General features: G+C 33.0%; 1 protein-coding gene across 1 annotated transcript in view; it reads right to left on the bottom strand.

The window, feature by feature from the left end:
* Positions 1 to 5959: 5959 nt before the first annotated feature.
* The window catches only part of LOC131395124 (olfactory receptor 8K3-like), a 41263-nt gene continuing 23438 nt past the window's right edge, over positions 5960 to 23784 (bottom strand). Inside the window, exon 2 of the mRNA XM_058526915.1 lies at positions 5960 to 6922. Within this exon, the coding sequence (XP_058382898.1) occupies positions 5960 to 6904 (945 nt within the window). The 5' untranslated portion in view covers positions 6905 to 6922. The remainder of the gene's footprint in view (positions 6923 to 23784) is intronic.

The following is a 23784-nucleotide window of genomic DNA, read 5'->3' as shown; positions in this document are numbered from 1 at the left end:
ATCTCTCCACCAATACCACAAAGCCTTGATTACTGTAGCTATATCGTAAGTCTTAACATGGAGTAGAGTATATCCTTCCTTATTACTCTGCATTTTCCAATGTGTTTTAGCTATGCTAGGTCCTTGTGCTTTCATAAAAATTTTAGTATCAGCTCGGCTATATTTGCAAAAAATCTTACTAGAATTTTAACAGGGCTTGCATCAAAGCTATAGATCATTTTGGGAAGGACTGATATCTTTACTATATTTACTCTTCTAGTCTATGAACTCGGTGTGCCTACCTATTCACTCTGACTTTTTTTGGTTTCTTTAATCAGTATTTTGTACTTTTCAGGATACAGATCCTGTATATCTTCTTTCAGTTTCTAGATAAGTATTTCATTACACTTGGGGTGATTTAAAATTTTTTTATTATATTTTGGTTTATTGAAGGATATATATATATATATATATATCTGATTGATATTTGTTTGATATTTGTTGTTGAACTTGTATCCTGTCACCTTGCTGAATTCATGTGTTTGTTCTAGGTTCTTTTCTTTGTGTATGTGGATTCTGTGAGTTTTTCTATTAGATATCATGTTATTTACAAACAGGGACAGCTTAGTTTCTTCCTTTCTAAGCTGTATGCCTTTTATGGTCTTTTCTTGCACTTTCTGAGACATATAGTTTGATCTACTTATTGTAATTATAGATCACTTTGTATTTGTTTTAGTAAATGTAATTATACATTATTCACTCTTTCAGTCTGATATCTTTCACTCAGCATAATTATTTGGAAAATCATCTATATTTCTGTCTGTAACAATTATTTATTACTTTTTACTTCTGAGTAGTATTCACTTGCGTGGAAATCCCACAATTTGTTTATTCATTCTCAAATGGATAAACATTTGGGTTGTTTCTAATTTTTGGCTATTACATATAAAGCTGCTATGGACATTTGCATTCAAGCATTTGTAATGAAATGTGGTGTTGTTTCTTTGGTGAATACATGGGAGTGGAATGGCTAAATATTATGTTAGATGCATGTTTACTTTTTAAGACAGTGATGCCTGTACCAAAGGATTTTTCTAATATTTATACCGTTTTACTTTTCCATCAGTGATGTATGAAAGATTGAGTTCCTCCACATACTCACTACTTAGATATTCTAATATACAATGTTATGTTATTGAACTTTTTACAGCTTTATTGAGATATAATTGACATATTACATTGTGTATGTTTAAGGTGTTCAGTATGATGACTTGATATATGTATATACTGAGAAAAGATTACCATGATAAAGTTAGCTAACACTTCCATCACCTCAAATAATTACCATTTTTTTGTTGTTATTTTGGTGAGAACACTTAGGACCTACTCTCTGGCATCTTTCAAGTATACAACACAGTATTGTTAACTATAGTCACAATGCATTGAAGTTTTAAACCTAATTTCATTAAAAAATAATAATGCTGAGCAATGTTTTATGTGTTCATTTGTTATTCTTCTACTTTATCTGGTGAAGTGGTTCTTAAATGGTTTGTCCATTCTAGGAGTCTTTTTCAAAAATTATATAGTTTTTAGACCCCCGTATGTATTGTGGAATCAAGTCTTTTATTAGAGACATTACTTGAATATACTGTCTCCCAGAATATAACTTGGTTTTGCAAACTTTTAGATGATCTTTTGAAGATCAGAAGATTTAAATTTGGATGTTGTCAAATGTATCACATTTTTACTTTGTCAGATAGTTTTGCTTTTGGTTTAGTTTCTACAAAATCTTTACCTAACCCAAGGTCATGAAGATTTTCTACTGTCTTTTCTCCTAGAATTTTTAGACTTTTAGGTGTTACATTTACATCTATGATCCATATTTTGTTAATCTTTGAATGAGTTATGAATCAATGTCCATTATTTTGCACACATATATTCAATTATTCCAAGACTATTTGTTGACAAATCTATCTTTTCTCCAATGAATTGCTTTTACTCCTTTGCTTTTGTGGAAAATGAGCTTTTCAGTTAGCCCACACATGTATATTTATTTCTGGACTATCAATACTTTTTCATTGATCTATTTGTCATTTTTTTATGGAAGTACTACATTGTATTGATAACTGTAGCTTTAGAATAGGACTAGAAATTGATGAGTGTTTTCTTGATGTTGTAGTACAACTTTTTCTTCTTTTGATTTGATTATTCTTGGTCCTTTGCATTTCTTTGCATATTTTTGTTTCAGTGTCTCTATTTGTACCAAAAAAATGCCTATTTGAATTTTGATTGTAGTTGTACTGATACATTTGAGGAAATTTGCTATCATGACAATATTGAATATTTCAGCAAGAAAAATGGTATATCTTTCATTTATTTAGATCTTTTTTAGTTTCTTTTATCAGTGTTTCCTAAGTTTTACAGTACAGCTTTCTATATACTGGAAGATAAGGTTTATCATTAGGTATTTTGTAGTTTAGATGCTTTGGTAAAGCAGATATTTTAAAATTCCATTTCTCTTTCATTGGTAGTATGTGGAAATATACATTATTTATATCTATTAATCTTTCATCCTGAAACTGTTTTAAGTTCACATTTTGTTCTAATTTTTTGTGGATTCCATTAGATTTTCTATATGCATAATCATGTCATCTGCTAATACAAACGGCTTCCCTTTTGCCTTTCCCATATGGATGCTCTCTATTCTTGGTTTCCCGTGACCTACAGAGTCGGAGAAAATCTTCAGTACGATGCTGAAGACAACTAAGAAGAGAAATCCTACTCGCCCTGTTCCTGATCTTACTGAACCTGTATTTAATCTTTCACTGTTTTGTATGATGTTAGCTACAGGTTTTTCATCAATATCTTGTATCAGTTTTAGGAGGTGTAATTTTAATATTCACTTTGTCAAAGTTTTTCTCCTTATTGGAAATTGGAACTTTAAAATGCTTGTATCTATTGAGATGTCATATAGCTTTGACTCTTTAGTTTCTTAATATGATGAATGACATGAATTGAATTTGAATGTTAAACCAACCAAATATTTCTGGGGTAAACCAATGATTGTGCATTATTATTTGTACATATTGCTAGATTTGATTTGCTAAAATTTTCTTTAGAATTTTTTTTTTTTTTTTGTGAGGAAGATCAGCCCTGAGCTAACATCCCATGCCAATCTTCCTCTTTTTGCTGAGGAAGATTGGCCCTGGGCTAACATCCAAGCCCATCTTCCTCTACTGTATACGGGACTCTGCCACAGCGTGGCTTGACAAGTGGTGCATCTGTGCACACCCAGGATCCGAACCTGTGAACCCTCAGGCCACTGAAGCAGAACGTGCACACTTAACTGCTACGCCACTGGGCCGGCCCCTAGAATTTTTGAATATATGTTCATAACTGACATTGCTATGTTGTTATCTTTTCTTTCTTTTTTATTTTTGCTGAGGAAGGTTAGCCCTGAGCTAACATCTATGCCAGTCTTCCTCCACTTTATATGTGAGTCACCACCACAGCATAGCTGTCAAGTGGAATAGGTCCACACCCAGAATCCAAACCCACAAACCTAGGCTACCAAAGTGGAGTGTGTCAAACCTAACCACTAGGCCACGGAGTTGGCCCCTGTTATCTTTTCCTATAATGCCTTTGTCAGCTTTTGACCTCAGGAGAACTCTCTCCTCATAAAGAAAGTTGGGACGTACACCTCCTCTTTAGTTTTCTAAAAAAATATGTAGATAACTGGGTACTTCTTTTTCCCTAAAGAGTGTTCCTAGTTAAGGAAGTCTAGGTTTGAAATTCTTTCATTCTTGAAATTTTCTATGGTGTCTCTTAGTGCCCATATACATGAATATATGTATATTAGATTCATACATACAAGTATACATACATATATACGAATGTGTATATACATATATATATGTATACATGTACATATATGTATATATGTGTATACATATATATGTACCCTTTCTTATCTTCTTATCATCCTGATCTAAAGCACAGATTGTTTTTTACTTATAGACAATCTTAGTGTCAGTAAAATTTCATTTGTACTTTTCTTATTCTAATGATGACTATTGATCTTTTAATGTCATTATTGTATAATATGCTAAATTTTACAGGTCTTCAAAATATTCCATCAAAAATTTCAGTTAGTATCAATTCCTGATTTTTCAATTTTTAATATTTATGGAAAATATAAAACTTTCTGATATAACATATGTCTACTTAATAGCAAAAAGAGAATAACTTTTAAAATGAGTAAAATCTCAATATATTTTGTTCTCTCTTTGGTTTATCTTTTTGAAAGACTATGAAAAGGAACACCAAGGCTTATTTTATAGTGAGATATTGGGTCATGTTTAGTAGTTTATTTTTTCAAATCCAGATATTAAAGAATTTTACTTTCTGTTATAATAGTCGTAATTATTCACTGAAGATATTTTGGGGATAACAGATAAGCAAATATATTAAATTAAAAAATTCATCAGCAGCCACCAATAACTAATTAATATTTCACTATATTTTTGTCCATTATACATTTCTTAGGAAACAAAAATAATTTCTTATATGTATATATGCATAGTTCATATTTTGGTGTATAATTTTTCATAATAATTAAAAAACAACTGTTTAAACTTTTTAGTAATATTTATCTTCACATGACAATATACTAATATCTTTTTTATTTTCATGAAATAATTTTATTCAAATTTGATGTACTACATGGAAAATTTTATTCCTTGACGTGGGCAAAGAAACAGTACAGCCTCTTTATGATGTAAATAAAGTCCTGTAAATGTTGAAATTCTACAAGTTTCCAGAAATTTAGGGAAGGTTAGGAGGAATTTTGTTCAGAAGACATAACATGTATATAAATTGCTACATATCATACTACAATTTTGCTAGAAATATAGCATAGACCAAATCATGGCATTGTCTCTTTTTACTTCCTAAAAGAGGAATTACCAAAACAATGCTTTCAAACAATGGATCCTCATCCAAAAATGACACACACGCAATGAACCAAATTTGAGGAAAGTCAGAAGTATGGCTAATCTAATTTATCATAAAGTAGACCTCCTGTGCAAAGATATAAATACATTTAAGGCTTGTCTTTAAAAGATTATTCTTGTGTTTCAGAGAAGTAGGGAAAAGTAACAATCCATTACACAAAAATAGGCATTTAGGAATCAAGATCAAGCTGGTAAAAAAGGAAAAAAAAAGAAAATTTTGTTAAAAATTGAAAGCTTCCATGGGAAACCACAAGAATTGATGTATCCACTGTTACAGACAAATGGGTTTAGACAGAATTAGACCTTCTGAGTTGCTGAAATGTCAAGTGTGCTGAGTTAATGGACTCTCTAGGGCCCAAATGTGAAATAATGAGACCGATGAGCAAAGAACAGGACCCTAAGATCCTCACTGGAGTGGGGGAATTTGAAAATTCAGATGACTGTTGACTTCAATTCATTGCACTATGGTGAGCCGACTTGAAACAATAATCATGTTTGATTTTCACACTCCACACAGAAGAGTATGAAGGCTAAAACAGAAAAATGTCTTATAAAACAAACACACACATGCATAAACACACATAGACACTTAAAGTTTATTCTAAAGGTTGAGAATAACACAAGAGTTGTATGGACTCTCCTTCTGTACCTCCTGTTCTTCCTCACTCCCACACAGCATACCCACTCTCCTTGCCTGCTCTTATGGTATATGGGCCTCAACCCATTCTATTGCACTATAAAATTTACTTAGTGTGCTTAAATTTTATCTTTCTCCCTCAAAGAAGGCAAAGATTATTACTGTTTTGTTCACTAATGTATTTACAGCACTTAGAAATGTGAATCGCCCATGGAAGCCAATTTCTAGATATATGATGGACTTATCTGTGTTCACTTTTCCCTGTGAAGGCACAAACAACAAGGCTTAAAGTCATAACCTAATTTATAGGAATCCCGTTGGACAGTGAACTTTAAGAAAAGATATTGTACAATTTTTTCCACAGCTTGTGTAGGGCATATTTAACATCTGTGTTCCTCAAGCTATAGATCAAGGGATTCAACATGGGGATAATGAGGGAGTAAAATATGGAAGCCATTTTATCAGTGTCAAAGGAATGACTGGACTTGGGCTGTGCATATATAAATATTAAAGTCCCATAGAACACTGTGACCACTGTCAGGTGGGATCCACAGGTGGAAAAAGCCTTGCGCCGACCCTCAGCTGAGTTCATCCTGAGAATTGCTCTGAGAATGAGCAAGTAAGACACAAGAACTATGAGAAGGGCTATCAAATCAAAACCTGCTAATATCAGAATAATCATTTCAATTTCACGTGTGTTTGAGCACAGCAAAGATATCAAGGGGAGACTGTCGCAGTAGAAATGATGAATGACGTTGTAGCCACAGGAGGACAAATTAAAAATCTTCACGGTGACTAGAAGAGAAACAAGTGTGCTGTAAAGATATGGTATTGCCACCAGCACATGACATACCCTTTGTGACATGATGACTGTGTAGAGCAGAGGGTTACAGATGGCCACATAGCGGTCATAAGACATTGCTGACAGAATTAAAAGTTCACTGAGAATGAACACGGTGAAGAAAGCCAGCTGTGTGGCACAAAAATAATAGGAGATTGTATTTTGATCCACAACAAAATTTACTAACATTTTGGGACCCACAGTTGTTGAATAACCGAGATCAGTAAAAGCCAGGTGTCTGAGAAAGAAGTACATGGGTGTTTGCAGCCTGGAGTCCATCTTGGTGAGGATGACCAGGCCCAAGTTGCCCACCACTGAGATGACATAGATGATGAGGAAGAGCACAAATAATGGAGCCTGCAGCTCAGGGCGGTCTGTGATTCCCATGAGAATGAATTCATTCAGCACTGTTCGATTGTGTGTTTCCATCCACATTTCACTGGAAAACCTATTCTGGATAGAGACATCAGTATAGTCAACAGCTTTCATGTAGTATAATCTGGCAAATTTTGATATACTAAGTTGGTATAAATAAAATAAATCCAAATTTACCATGCAGACTGATAAAATAATCCACTTCCTGCAAATAAAACATATATATTTAGTAATAGAAATAGAGAGAGAATTGGAGATAGAGAGAGATTTGTAATTTTCAATTGGGGAAACTTTGTCCCCCAAAAGACATTTGATAATATTTGGAGGAATTTTAGTTGTCACCCCTGCAGGAAGGGTGCTACTGGCGTCTAATGGTCCAGTGATTCTGCTAATTATCCTCCCATATTAGGGTAGCCTCCAGAACAAAGAGCTATAGGGCCCCAAATGCCAATGGGCCAAGGTTGGCAAACCCTGATATATGATAATAGGTTAGATACAGACAGATATCAATGTAGATAAAGAAAGCAAAATTGAAAACTTATTAATCTTTAGGCATTAGGTTTGTAGGTGTTTGTTAAACTTTTCTTTGTCATTTATATAATGACAAATACATAACCACATTCACAAAATTACAATCTAATAACACGGCAATATATATTTTAATTACATAATAGAATTTTTAAAATTCAAATTCTAATTACGTGTGGAAACATTTAGAGGCCCCTACTTTAAAACATATTGCTATGAAAGTTATTATGCCTACAGGTGGCACATGGTGAAACAACTAACAGGCGACGAATATTAGACGGAGGTGTATAAATAAGGAAACTCTAAAAGATCGTAGTAGAGACTATTTATCTTTATAGTGAAATATACAGAGGTTGATATAGTCTTTGCTATACCTGTATTTCTGGTATATAAAAAGAAGTACTTTAGCAAATGATAGATTTCTTAATCTCTATACACATCAACAAAATCACCTGTTTCTTGTAGGGTTTTGGGGAAGATAAGTGAGAATTAAATGCTTAATGTGTTTATGGTACCTGGAAATATCCCTCCACCATCACGTGCATAAGGGTTATTTTGTGTGTTTGTGTTTATGTTTTGTTTTTTTTTTTTTTTTTTTTTTTTTTTTTGTGAGGAGATCAGCCCTGAGCTAACATCCACCAATCCTCCTCCTTTTTTGCTGAGGAAGACGGCCCTGGGCTAACATCGGTGCCTATCTTCCTCCACTTTATATGGGACGCCGCCACAGCATGGCTTACCAAGCAGTGCGTCGGTGCGCGCCCGGGATCCGAACCAGCGAACCCCGGGCCGCCGCAGCGGAGCGCGCGCACTTAACCGCTTGCGCCACCGGGCCGGCCCCTGTGTTTATGTTTTTAAGTGGAGACAGTATGTTGTCCGAAGTGGAGTATCTTTACATATGTACATATACATTTTTCGTGTGTGACTTAACTTCTTTGTCAGGGGTATAATGATGAATATATCGTGTAGTGTGTTACCCAGGTAACTGTCCCCAGTGTATCCCCCCCATGACCCAACTCCATGACTACAACTGGAACATCAATGTGCTCTTCTTTTAAATAATTTTTCTTTTACCTTACTTAAAATATTTAATAAAAATTTACTTAAAACCTAACATTATTCCCTCCTCCTGAGGTGCATTTTCATTATAACTGACATATACTAAGTTGTGTAACACATAAAGTATATTTTGTCATGGAGGAATCTAGGCTAGTATGAGGAAATGGAGCAAATTGAGAGAAAATGAGGCCATTGGAATAGGTTTTTATATAATGACCTTTTATCAACATTCCTTTGGATAAAGACAGCCTCTACAGAAAACAGAAAATGTTTAAAATCACTATATTATACATAGTACTGGCAAGATAAAATACACAAATACATATATGCATGTATATGCATGTATGGATTTCATGATGTTATTTTAAGTCTGCACATTAAGGCCGCAAAGAACTCCTCCATAATATGGTATAGCATTTAATGCAGACATAGATAAGTATAATGAAGGATGCACACAAATATTGTATCTATGACTCCTTAAAAAAAAGAAAGAAAGAAAGAAAGAGAACTGATGCTGGCTACAAGGAAAATACTATTGTCGGGAGTCTGAGTGAGCTCTAAGAAAACAAATAGAAAAATACAGTGTTCAAAATGTTGAATCATAAATGTGCTAACAGGAAAACCAAACTTTCTCACATAAAACATTGTTTATAAGGTTGTGAGTTTCTGATATCCTATCCTGTTCCCGTGAACATACTTTCACATGTCAGAAATACTGAACTACTGTTAGGAAAAATGGTTTCAATCAAGGCAACAAGAAGCAATATAAATCTTGTTTAGGTCCAATGGAAAGCTAAAGAAAACAAATCATATTGCTAAGTGCTGATTTCTTGTAAGATGAGGGAGGATAGAAGGACTTTCTCTCATCAGCTTTAGAGTTCTATGGAAAGCATCAAATTACTTTTTCTTTGTTTACTATCTGTGGGGATTATGAGATTTTTGTTTTTTAAAGCTATACTCTTTGAGAAAATTATATGTGCTTTCTGACAGATTCCACTGGAAACTGAACATGCTGCACATTGTACCATCACCATAGAAGTGTGTACTTACAGGTGTCCTAAACTCCAAAAGATTGTTTTTCACATCTCAACGTAAGGTGGAAATCCCCATTTTGCTCATCAAGTGATTAGAAAAAAAATCGCATTTATACAGTGATATATATTTGTATTAATTATTACAATATTTTTGAGAAGGAAATAAGAGTCTAGAGTCACTGAATGACAAGACTTGGAAAGATATCAAATTAGAAACTAAATACTTGCAGTTTCATAATTCTGCCATAATTTTTAGTTTTTACTCATGACTCTTCTGTTAGACTTGCTTGTCTCTTGATTATTCATATGATTAAGTATTTGTATAAACATTAACACTACATAAGCAATATGGCATTGACATTTCAAATACTCTTAACAGTATTTTTGAAAATATTTTAACAATTAATCTGAAGAAAAAAGAGCAGTTCTATTCTACTTATGCATTATCAATAGCAGAATGCACTCTGAAGTGAATCATAAATCCTAATATTTTGCTATGCTTTGCCATAGGAAAAAGTGCTGTCTTGCAAGTGTCACAAAAACTATTTAGATATTAGTATAATATGGTGCCACATGAAACATTCTGCTTACCTGTCATGAAACTCTGTCTGGGCTCCCCCACGTGCTTCATAACATGGCAGAGTGAGAACAATTTATGGATTCTCTTTCACCTTCTGAGACTCTCCCTGAGGAGATGCTGAACAATTTAGTGATTATCCCTAAAGGATTTGAAAGCTTAACAGAGTGCAAAGGAGAGGATGTGTTTATTGATAGCCCAGAACGATTTGTGTTTACCGGCAAGCGAGTTAGATTTATTTGTTTGTGTATTACATTCCTATCTTTTACTCTTGATTAACATTTTTTATGCTTTGAAGGTTAATTTTGTGCTCGTTTGGCTAGGCTTGGTGCCCAGTTGTTTGGTCAAACATCGGTCTAGATGTTGCCATGAAGTGTTTTTTTGATGTGTTTAACATTTAAATCAGTAGACTGAGTACAGCCAATTACCCTACAGAATGTGAGGGGGCCTCATTCAATCAGTCGAAGCCTTAAAGAGCAAAGGCAGGTCCTCCAAAGAAAAAGGAATTCTACTCCAGACTACAAAATAGAAATTCTACCTCAGTTTGCCACCTTTGCGCTCAAGACTGCGGTATCATCTCCTGCAGCGCCAGCCTGCTCACAGACTCCTGCCTTGCCTCTCCCGACAACCACGAGTCAATTCCTTAAAACCCTTTCTGTCCTTATACACACATTATACATTTTACATGCATACATGTTATATACATAAATGTAATCTTCTCCTTTCGGTTCTGTTCTCTGAAGTACCCTTGCTAATACAACCGTATAAGGAAATGGATTCATATATTTTATTTACAACCAGCTTGTCAGTATTCCTCCAGTTCTGCAACGGTCTCCTCAAATGGAGGACACAATGGAGACTTTCTAAATGCTGTCCTTTTGCATTATTCAGGTGATCAGATGAGTTAAAATTAACAATATATTGTGTATATAAGGTATTGTTCCCTTATTTTTTTTTTATTGTTCTAGTATTTTTTTTCTTTTTGACCATAGAAAGAGGAATTAGTTACTCCTACTTCTCATTCGCATTTCACAGTGAATTGTCATCATTTGTTAAGATCTTTTCTTTCATTATATTAGTCTGTATTACATTTCAATATTTCTTGTTTTTCCATCATGTCCAATACTCCAATTCTTCTTGTCTACCTTGACACATATTCTACTATGCTTGATATATTGCCTACATGATCAATATATTCTGTAAAAAATGTATTATTTTATGTGTATATGTTTCACTACATTATTTTGTTGTAATAAATTGTATTGTTGCATTTTAAATCACTTAATTGTTTTTGACGTATTCATGTTGTGACTTTTACTCTTTTCCTCATTACAATCAATAATATATAATCAATTTCATGGATCTATTCTTTATGAGTAGATGTTTGTCTCCAACCTCAATTAGTACCAGCACTACTACAACATATAGTTCAATGAAAAGCCTTAAGTTCACCATGTTAATGTGTTGTAAAAAAAAATTATTCACGGTAATTATTTTATATATTTGCCTCTTTCTGTGTGTGTTGATATACATACAAATACACCTACACCTACACGTATACCCATACGTAAGTACAAACAAAGTATTGAGATCTCTTAGAAAGAGAAAATATAATGGGACATTTAATTTTGTTAAATATCTCAGATTGGTTGTACCAATACCCTGTTCCACCAGCAAATAGATGAGGTTCTTGGATCTTCACATCTATAGCAGGTGTCTAAATTATGTTCTTTCTTGTTAATTGAGTAATATTGTAAAATGCGTGTTCCTATTATTGACTTTTTCCTTGTTTATGGTTTGATTCCTTGGTGTGTTTAGTAATTAGGTAAAATAACTTTATTGAGGTTTCATTGAAAATTTTAAACTGCACATATATGAAATGTGAAATTTGATTAGTTTTGACATATGTATACATCTGAACATCATCAAAATAATCCAGATAATGAACATGTCCATCACCCCAAAGTTTCTAAGTGTCTTTCTATGCAATATTTTTATTCTGCCCCTTTCTGCCCCACACTGTCTGAGACAGGTTTAGATTTAATTTTTTTAACTTTTTGTTTTGGAATAGTTATAGAATTACAAGAACTTGCAAAAAAAACAGTAAAAAGAATTTCTGTGTCCCCTTAGTTTCCCCAAGTGGTAACAACTTACGTAAATACAGTACAATATCATGACCATGAAATGAACATTGGTATAATCCGCTGACTGGGTTCAGATTTCACCAGTTTTACATTTATTCATTTGTGTCATTGTGGGTGTGTATATATACATATTTCTATGCAATTTTATCATATGTGTATATTTGTGTAACCACCGCTAGTCAAATACAGACCTAGTCCATCACCATCAAGGTGATGCCCTTCCTTTATAGTCATGCCCCCTCGTCTTCAGTAATTATCCTCTCCCTAACCCCCGTCAACCACTAATCCATTTTCCATCGCTATAATTTTATCATTTGATGAATGTTGTATACATGAAATATTGTTTGAAATGTTTCATGATTGACTTTTTTCAGTCAACGTAATTCTCGGGGTCCATTGTGTTCTTATGTATCAATTGCTTGTTCCTTTTTCATTGCTTTATGATTATTGTTCCTTTATTATTTCATGTGACTGATTATAGAGTTTGTTTACCCATTCAACCATTGAAAGACATTTAAGCTGTTTCCAATTTTAACCTATTACAAATAAATCTTCTATGAACTTTTGTGCAAAGGTGATTGTGTGGACATAAGTTTTCATTTCTCTGGGATGAATATCTGAGAATGTAATCAGCAGTTTGATTTAATTTTAAAGTGCAATTTAATAATTTGTCCTTTTATGGATCATATTTTTAATGTCATGTTGATGAACTATTCACCTAGTATTAGGTCCTGCCGAGAGATTTTCTCTTATGTTTTTGTCTAAAATTCTATAGATTTACATTTTATATTTAAGTGATGATTTATTTTGATTTAATTTTTCTGTAAAGTTTAGGTCATCATTCTAATTTCTTTTCTTTCTATCTTTATTTTTTGCCTATGAACATCCAATTTTTCCAGCAAAATTTGTTAAAACGGCCATCCTTCTTTCATTGCATTACCTTTGTACCTCATGAAAAATTAGTTGGACTTTTTCAAAAGGGTCTATTTCTGGCTTCTGTATTCTATTAGATTGATATATTTGTCAGTCCCTTCACCAATACCACCCACTCTTGATAACTATCACTATATAATAAATATTAACAGGCTGATTCTTTCCACAGTATTGTGATTTAAAAACATGTTTTAGCTATTCTCTATCTTTGGCATTTCATATAAATTTTAATATTAGATCATCTATTATCTGCAAAAAGTATTGCTGAGATAGAATTTGGGTTTTCATTAAACCTATAGATTGATTTGGGAAAAATTTATATCTTTTCTATATTTAGTCTTCTAATCTATGAAAACAAAATGTTTCCCATTTGTCTAGATCTTTATTTCTTTATTTAGCATTTTGTAGTTTTCAGCAAACACGTCGTGTACATGTTTTGTTGGTTCCTGCCTAAGTATTCATCACCCTTGGAGTGATCGTGTGTCTTTCATTTCTGTTTCATTGTTAGTATGTAGAAACCTGATTTGTATTTGCTTGCTGATCTTGTATCCTGTTACCTTACTGAACTCACTTTTTGGGTCTAGGGTTTTTGTAACTGTTTTTTGTAGTTTCCTTGAGAACTTTAGTAATGTGATTACTGACATCATTAGGTTTAAGTCTATTGCATTGTTATTTGTTTTCTATTCATCCACTCTATTTTTTGTTCCATTTTTCCTTTTTTTTTCTGTTCTATATTTCACTGTGGACTTAACAGCTATAACTTTTTTTGTTGTTATTTTAGTGTTTTCTTTAGGGTATGTGGTATAGATATTTTACTTGTCACAGTCTACCTTCAAGCATAATCACACCCTTTGACATATAAAATAAGAATGTTACAATATTTAACCACTCCCACCACATCCTTTATACCATTTTGTTATATATTTTTATTATTTTTAAACAATTTTCTTTGAGATTTAAATTATTAGAAATCATATATGTAGTTATTAGTTCTGGTGCTCTTCATTCCTTTGTCTAGATTCGCATTTCATCAGGTATCATTCTCCTTCTGACTGAAGAATTTCCATTATCATTTCTTACAGAGCAGGTCTGCTCGTGATGGATTCTTTCAGCATTTTTACATTGAAAAGTCTTTATTTTGCATTCCTTTTTGAAAGATCTTTTTCTGGTTACAGAATTCTAGGTTGACAGTTATTTTAATTCAGTAATTTATGATGTTTCTCCAATGACTTCTCATCTGCAATGTTTCTGATGATAAATATGTTATTGTTTCTTTGTTCCCCTCTATACAGCGTATCTTTTTTCTTTCACTGCTTAATGTTTGTATTTATCACTGGCTTTGAGGAATTTGATTTTACTGTATCTAAACTTGAAGTCTATATGTTTCTTGTGTCTGACGTTTGTTTATCTTCTTGAACCTGAGAGCTTTTAATTTTTATCATATTTGTAAATTTTCACCTATATTTTCTTCAAATAATTTTAATTAACTCCTTCTTTGAGGAGTTCAATCACATGGATACTTGGCTGCTTGAAGTTATCTCCCAGCTTATTGTTGTTCTTTTCATGTTTTTGATTTTTTCAGTCTCTGCATTTCATTGCAGATACTTTCTATTGCTATACCTGAAGGTTCACTGATCTTTTCTATAATGGCTAATCTGCTGTGAATACAATCCCACGTATTTTACATCTTGAACAGGTACATTTTCTCTCTGGAAGTTCAATTTCTTTTTTTTTTAACACCCTCTAGATCTCTATTTACCTTTCTGAAAATATTATATACAATTATAATCGTTTTTTGGTCCTTGTTTGACATTTCAAACATATGTGTAATTTCTTTGTCAGTTTCGATTGATAGATTATTCTATTTATCATGAATCATGCTTTCCTGCATCTTTGTATGCCTGAAAATTGTAAAATATATCTCATAGATTGTGAATTTTTCCTTGGTAGATGCTGGATAATTTTGTATTTTACAAATGTTCTTGAGATTTGTTCTGGGATACAGTTATTTGGTAATAGTTTAATTTTTCAGATATTGCTTTTATAATTTCATAGGTGAGTCCAGACCAGTGCTCTATTTAGGGCTACTTATTCTCCTCTACTGGAGTAAGACCTTCTTGAGTATGCCACCTAAAGCCCCATGAACTACGAATTTTTCTGCTCTCTGTGTAACAAATTGACACAATTCCTGCCTTGGTTTGAGTTCTGGGCACTTCTGTCTTTAATCCTTTCATAGGATTCTGTCTTTGCCCTTGGGTGGTTTCCACTTGAATATGTTGATCGTTCATCGGTTGAGTAACTGAGGGGGATTCTATGCAGAGATCCAGTGTCCTTTCTCCCTGTAATGCCTTATCTTTGGTGCTCTGTCTTGCAAACTCTAGCTACCTTCGTCTCACTGGACACTCAACTCTGGATCTCTTCAACTCAAGGATTCTTCTAGGTTCACTTGGGTTTGCCCATTTATCAATGCAGCCTGGAAACTCTCTTAAGACAGGAAGGTGGAGCAACCATACGATTCACCTCATTTGTCTTTCATCTCTCAAGGAAACTGTCCTTCATTGCCCAAAGTCAATACTTTGAAAAATTATTGTTTCTTATATTTCATCTTTGTTTTTGTTTTGTTTTGTTTTTCTTGTTTGAATGGGTGAGTCAATCCAGTCTCTTTTACTCCATATTAGTTGGATGCAGAAAAGAATAGAGATGGTCTCCAACTTAAGATGATTTGATTTACTATTTATCAACTTTAGGATGGTGTGAAAGTGATATGCATTCAGCAGAAACTGTACTTCAAATTTTGAATGTTGATCTTCTCCCTCGCTAGCAGTATTTGGTATAATAATCTCTCCTGATGTTTGGCAGTGGCAGCAAGCCACAGCTCCCTGTCAGTCATGCCATCACCAGGGTAAACAACCAATACACTTACAGTCATTCTGGACCCATACAACCATCCTGTTTTTCACTTTCAGTACAATTTTCAATAAACTACATAAGATATTCACACTTTGCTATAAAATAGACTTTACGTTAAGTGATTTTGCCCAATTGTAGGCTAATGTAAGTGTTCTGTGCACATTTAAGGTAAGCTAGGCTAAGCTATGATGTTCAGTATGTTGGGTGTATTAAGTGCATATTTGACTTATGATATTTTCAAATTGTGATGGGTTTATTGGGACATAATTCTATCATAAGTTGAGGAAGATCCATATTTGCATATCTTAAAGTGAGCTCTGGAACTAGTCTTCCCATTCTTTTAAAATAATAATTCTTTTTTTAAACTTCTTACTTGCCATATAAGGATGAAGAAATATTATTGATATTTTCTTAAAATATGTTAAAATATATATTTATTTGATGAGATTAATGAGAAGCTCTTGATGGTTTCTTAGATAGGACATCAAAACCACAAGCAAAAAAAGTAAAAATAGATAAATTAGACTTTATCAAAATTTAAAAGAACAAACTTTTGTGCATCAAAGAACATTATCAAAAAATGAAAAGATGAGCCACACAATGAAAAAAAGTACAAATCACGTATCTGTTAAGAGTCTAGAATACAGAATATACAAGGGACTCTTACAGGTCAACAACAAAAAACAAAAACCTAAATTAAAAAACAGGCAAAAGACTTGAACAGACATCTCTCACAGGAGCTATACAAATGGCCAATAAGCACACAACAAGATGGTCAAAATTATTAGTCATTAGGGAAATGCAAATCAAAACCACAGTGAGATACCACTTCATACCCCTGGGAAGGCTATTAACAAAAAAGGAAAATTACAAGTGCTGACCACAGTGTGGAGAAATTAAAACATTTGTATATTGTTGTTGGGAGTGTAAAATGGTACAGCCACTATGAAAACAGTTTGACTGTTACTCGATAAGTTTACCATAGAATTACTATTATGACCTAGCAATTCCACTCCTAGATATATACCCAAAAGTGTTAAAACCCACAGGTGTTCATACAAAACCTTGTAGGTAAATGTTCATAGCAGCATTATTCATAATAATCAAATGGTAAAAACAAACCAAAAGCCCATCAACTGATGAATGGATAACAAATGTGGTATATCGATACAAGGGAATATTAATAAGCCATAAAGGAAAAGAAGTATTGATACATGCTACAACAGGAATAAGCCTTTAAAACATTATGCTAAGTGAAAGAAGCCAGATATAAAAAGCCACATAGTGTGCAATTCCATTATGTGAAATATCCAGAATAACAAATCCATAGAGACAGAAATCAGATTAGTTGTGACTTGTTCAAGAAAATTGATTTAATTGTCAGAGACAATGCATTTAGGGACACAATTTTGGTGGATATACAAAGCATTATAAATGTCATCTGACTGAATAAATGAGAGGTTGAAAAACTCTGCTCTTTTCTAAATCTATGCCAGTAAATATTAGTCTCCCTGTATGTGAGAAAAGATATGAGATATTTTTCTCACCATCTTTAGAGTTTTATGTAAAGCAGTAAACTCTTTTTTTTAGTATGGTTCTATTTATATTTACATTATTTTATATGATTATTGAATATGATCTGATTCTGACATTTTAAACCTGTTTTTTTTTCTCTCAAGACTCTCAAAACATGTATACAATACTATGGGCAGAGCTGAGCATTGGATCTTCACTAAAACCAACCTAAGCGCAGAGGTTGGAGAAGTTAAATCATTCCCCAGCCCTGCCCCTCTCCTCCTGCCAAATACAGCTTTCAACACTAAAATAAGTGACAATATATGTATTCTACAATAAGAGATCAGTAAAATACGCATTTAAATGCATATATTTAAACATGGAAGTAATTTTGGAGTGGGAACAAAGAAAGTTTTAGGAAGAGCTATTAAACAAATGAGTGGAAAAGACACTTTAATTTTAGGTAAAATACACATTCATGTTTTATAATTTCGCAAAGACTATTCTTGGTTTAAATTCATGTTTGTGCAGATTTTAATCTTAGTGTTTTGTGGTGTTTTAACTTATTATTAAAGCTTAATGTGCATATTAATAAATGCATACATCATAAGTAAGTTTTTACAAACTTGCCACATCTGTATAATCAGAATCCAAATTAAACAACAACTGTGGCAATAAAAGTAAAATAAAACAGTGTCAGACCACAGAAGAATCCTTCATTCTCCTTTCTACCATATACTGTCCCCTTACATGCACACACATACAAACACAAACGAATAACCACTATTCTGACTTCTAAGAGCATAGATTATTTTCACCTATTTTTGTTACTTTGTATAAAAGAAATTCTGTACGTGTTTTTTTTTTGGTCTGGGTTCTTTGACTTAATATATTTCTATTGGTAATTCTAGATTGCTTATTTTCATTTCTGTATACAATTCCATTTTATGAATATATCACAAATTAGTTATCTATTATTCTATTGTTAAATATTAGAATGGTTCCAATTTTGAAGTTTTGTAATTAGTGATACTATAAACATTCTATTCAAATCTATGTTTTGATGAACATAAAACTTTTTTTTTTCACATTTTTGGGTCTTTATAAAATAATAATAATCAGATTTCATCAGGTATATATTAAAGCTAATCATTTGTAGCCTGTAGAAAAAACCTGATGTACGCAGAAATTTCCTAATAATGGTAATTAAAAACATCCCTCGTGTCCACAACAATATTCAATCCAGATTGGCTCAATCTTCAATGTATTTCTATTTGGGTATAATCCTTACACTGAAATTGCTGAGTCATAGGATATGCATAGTCAGCATTAGTAAATGCTGCCAAATGAATTTCCAGGGTGGCTATAACAATGTACAGTCCTAGTAGCAGTGCAAATAGTTATGATTGCTCAACATCCTTGTCAAGATCTAATATTTTCTATTATTTTCTTTATAGCCACTCTAGATACCATGTATGAGTATCATTATGTATGGGCATCATTGTGGTTTTAGTTTGCGTTTTCCTAATGCTGAATGAAACTGAGAAACTTTTCATATGTTTATGGTCATTTAGATATTTTCTTTTGAAAAGTGTTCATTCATGTCTTTTGTCATCTTTGTATTGTATTTCATGTCAATTCTATATTGATCTGTAAGAGTTATTTTTATATTGTGCATGAGTCCTCTGTCAGATAATAAATCTGATTATATAGGTCTGATAAAAATATCCTCTCTCGCTATGAGTTTCCCTTTCCACACTATTAATTTTGATGGACAGAATTTCTTGAAATAGTTCAATTAATCTTTTTAAATTTTATGTAGTTATTTTTTTGTGTGTTCAATTTGAAAATCTGAACATTTCCAATATCACAAAGATGTCCCACTATGTTTTCCTCTAAAATGTTTATTGTTTGTATTTCACATTTAGATCTTTAATCCAGGTAGAATTGAATTTGTATAGAGTATGGGTAGGTGTCTAGATTCTTTCTTTTCCTTAATATAAATATATAATTTACCTGATAGCATTTATTGAAAAGATTATTCTTTCTCCTTTGGAAAATAGTGAGACCTCTATCATTAATTAGGTAACAGTGTATGTGTGGATCTGTTTCTGGAGTCACCATTCTATTCCCTTGATCACTCTATCTGTCCTCAGGAAAATGTTTTCTGAATTACTGTAGCTTTATAATAGGCTATGGCATCTGGTAGTGTAATTCCTTCAACTTTCTTCTCCTTCTTCAAGATTATCTTTACTATTTTTGGTGTTTTGCTTTTCTGAATAAATTTTACAACCAGCTTTCAAAGTTCTAAAAGGAAGCAGGAAGGCAGGAAGGGAGGAAGGCAAGAAGGAGGGAAGGAGGTGGAAGGCAAGAAAGCAGGAGGAAAGGATTGATGCTGGGATTACATTGCAACTATAGAGCAATCTAAAGATATTGGACGTTGTAACAATATTGTCTTCCACTCCATGATCATATTTGGTTAAATATTCGTTGATTTGTCTCTTTTAAATGCCTTGTTAAAATTTTATACATATCATTACTGAAGTCATATTTTTTAAATTAGATTTATTCTTAAATTGGGTTTATTTATTTATTATTTTGTGAGGAAGATCGGCCCTGAGCTAACATCTGCCAATCCTCCTCCTTTTGCCGAGAAAGACTGGCCCTGGGCTAACATCCATACCCATCTTCCTCCTCTCTGTATGGGACGCCTTCACAGTATGGCTTGCCAAGCAGTGTGGCCGTGCGCGCCCGGGATCTGAACCAGCGAACCCCGGGCCGCTGCAGCGGAGCGCGCGCACCGCTTGCGCCACCGGGCCGGCTCCAAATTGGGTTTATTTTTTAATGGTTTCATAAATGTTATATTTCCTTCGATTTTATTTTCTAGTTGCGGGTGGGATGTAGAAATAAAGTTGATTTTTCTAAATTTATTTTGTTTCCAGCAAATTTCCTAAATTCATTATTCTTCTTTTGTAAACCTCTTACGTGCCGTATAAATACAAAGAAATATTATTGACATTTTCTAAAAACATGTCAAGAATCTAATCACTTCTCGTTGTCTGACTGTTCCCACCCTGGCTTAAGCTTCTGTTCTCTCCCAAATTTATCATGATTAAACCCCTCAGGATTTTCCATTTCCAAACGGTAGTATCCTACAGTCTATTATTTACGCAATAGTCATAGCTGTCCTTTAATCAAAGATAGATGAAATCACTTCTTAGCTCAAAATCTTTCATTTTTTTAATCAATCAGAATAAAAGGCAAGTTTTACAATAGGCTATATAGACCTACAAGGTTGGATTCCATGTTACAAGTCTATCATTATCTTTTCTACTTCATATTTTATGCTCCAACCACCACTAATAAATTATCTACAGATTTTCCTCTATCTTTTTAATCATAACATTTACCAATAAAAAAGGAGGTTTGTGATTTCCTATCTTTATACATTTTATTTCTTACCTTTTCATAGTGAACCAGCTACAATGCCCAATAAATACTGAATATAAATGGTGAGACTGGGTCTCTGCATCTTAGGGCCAATTTCAGAGGGAAAGTTTTCAATGTTTCAATATTACCTTTCAGGTTTTATGTAGGTTTTTAAAGTGTAATGATATGTATCTATCATCATAATACCATACAGAGTAATGTCACTGCCCTAAAAATCCTGTCTTCAACTTATTCATTATCTCTTCCATATGTAGGATTTTTTTTTTTTTTTTGTGAAGAAGATCAGCCCTGAGCGAACATCCATGCCAATCCTCCTCTTTTTGCTGAGGAAGACTGGCCCTGGGCTAATATTCCTGCCAATCTTCCTGCACTTTATGTGGGACTCCGCCACAGCATGGCTTGACAAGCAGTGCGCCCATGCGCCCCCGGGATCCGAACCCGGGCTGCCAACAGCAGAGTGTGCACGGTTAACTGCTATGCCACAGGGTCGGCCTCAGTAGGAGTTTTATAGATATCATTTATAACATTGTTTTCTTCTATTCTGCTCTGCTCTACAGTTTATTACAAGTCGCTGTTGAGTTTTATCATAAACCAATTTTATTTTTACTTTTAATAATATTAAATTACATAATTTACGTTATTGGTTTTCAAATATGAAATCAACCTTGCATTCTTGCTTATATGCAGTACCTCTTTACCTGTATCACACATTCTAAAACAAAATGCATAACATATAAAGTGCCCGAATCTTATGAGTACAGCTCAGTATCATTTATATTCGTATATACGGTTGCTAAGTTTTATGAGGCTAGTGTCTTTCACTTAATGTTATATTTATTCGTCTTCTTTCCCCTCCTTCTTCTCCTCCCTCCTCTTCTTCTTTGCACTGTTGTGTAGAATACATTTTTTGAAAATTCCATTGTATTTTCACCCATTCTACCCTTGATAAGCATTTAACATCTATGATGATATCTTCCAAAAACATTGTATTACTTATCCTCCAGTGGACCTCATTACTCAGGAATGGAGTTGCATCATAGAGGAGACACACACTACAATTCAGTATTTACCACACTTGTTTCCCAAAGTTTTTATAGCAATGCACACTTTCTCAAAAAAGTAAAAGAATTTTACTTTCTCCACATTCTCATCAACATTTTGAACTGTTGTTCAAACAAACTTTTGAATTTTAGCTATCTTGGTGGGTGTGTAGTAATGTCACAGTATGGCCTTAACTTGCATTTATCTGATTAATGATTTTTTTAAACAAATTTATGGATTTTTGACTGTTATGATATCCTCTTTTGTTAAGTATTTATTCAGGTGTCTTGTCCTTTTTTTTCTTTTTTCCCTTTAGGTTGACTGTCCCGATCACACTGCTTTTAGGAGTTAGGCAATTTGTTGGTGGTTTTTTTTTTCCAAATTACTGATATCAGTACTTTTTAGGGTGTATGGGTTTCAAATGTGTCTCTTGGGGCTTCCTATTCACTCTCCCATGATATATTTTGATCAATACAAGTTTTTATTTTGGATAAAGTGCTATTTATCTAACTTTTAGTGTTATTATTTTGTGTACTCTGTTTAAGAAATCTTTGCTTGTCCTGAGTCATGAAGAGATTATTTTACTTTTCTTCAAGAAACTTTATGCTTTTTGCTTTCACACTTGTATTCATTATACGTCTCAATTAATTTTTACATATAATGCAAGTAAATGACTAAAGTTCATGTTTTACATAAGAAACCTGATCAAACTGGGTCAATTTTCTAAGAAGCCCTCCTTTCCTCACAACATCGCAGTGGGCTTTTGTTTTAAATCAAGTGAAATTACACATGTGAGTCTATTTTTGGACTTTATTTTTAACTATTTTATTGGTCTATCTGTCCATATGTGACTAGTGAAATATTTTTTAAAATAATCTAACTCAGTTAAAGGAACTGATATCTGTCATTGGAAGTCCTCCATATTCTATTTTCTTCAAAGAAATTGCCCTGGTCCTTGTCTTGATCCTGTGTATTTTCACATAAGTTTTGATGTCAACTTAAGTATTAGAAAATACTATTGGAATTTTTATTATTACTGCATTAAATTTATAGCAAAATTTGTGAAGAACTGACAGCATTTATTTTTTTCCAACCAATGGACATGATATATTTCTACATTTATGTATTCTTTAATAACTCAGTAATTTTTTTGTAGTTTCTAGCAATGAAGTCATGCAAACTGTTCATTAGATTATTCCCAAGTATTTAACAGATGTTTTTCTAGTGTAATTGATAGTTTAAATTTCATTTTTACCTATTTTTGTTAGTATATAGAAAAATAATTCATCTTTTATATGTTTACCATATATCACACAACCTTGAAAAATTCACTTATTATTTAGAATGTTTTATCTTGAAGATCCTTTTGAATTTTTAATGCACACAATTATGCCACTCAAAAATAATTATACTTTTATTTCTGCTTCCTCAAGCATTTACATGTTCATATATCATAATTTAACAGAAATCTGAGATGCCACCCATCACAAGGGAGATAGAGTTACAGTATCATTAAGGCAGATATTTTGATGTATTCTTCATTGCTGTATATATGCCCGGCACATAGAACAGTACCTGCCATCTTCTATATGTCAGTATGCCAGTACTATGGGTACTGGTATTTAAATGGTATGTGAGATGCAAAGAAAATATTTTATTAAAGGACACAAGATTGCCTTGAAAAAAGATTATCTATTGGGAGATGCATTAACAAAGACTTGCCTTCAATTGTAACATAAGCACTTGGCAATG

Source organism: Diceros bicornis, chromosome 31 (genome assembly GCF_020826845.1).
Source record: "Diceros bicornis minor isolate mBicDic1 chromosome 31, mDicBic1.mat.cur, whole genome shotgun sequence".
Lineage (NCBI taxonomy): Eukaryota > Metazoa > Chordata > Mammalia > Perissodactyla > Rhinocerotidae > Diceros > Diceros bicornis.
The sequence above is the reverse complement of the archived record's forward strand: the minus strand, read 5'-3'. Positions and strand labels throughout refer to the sequence as shown.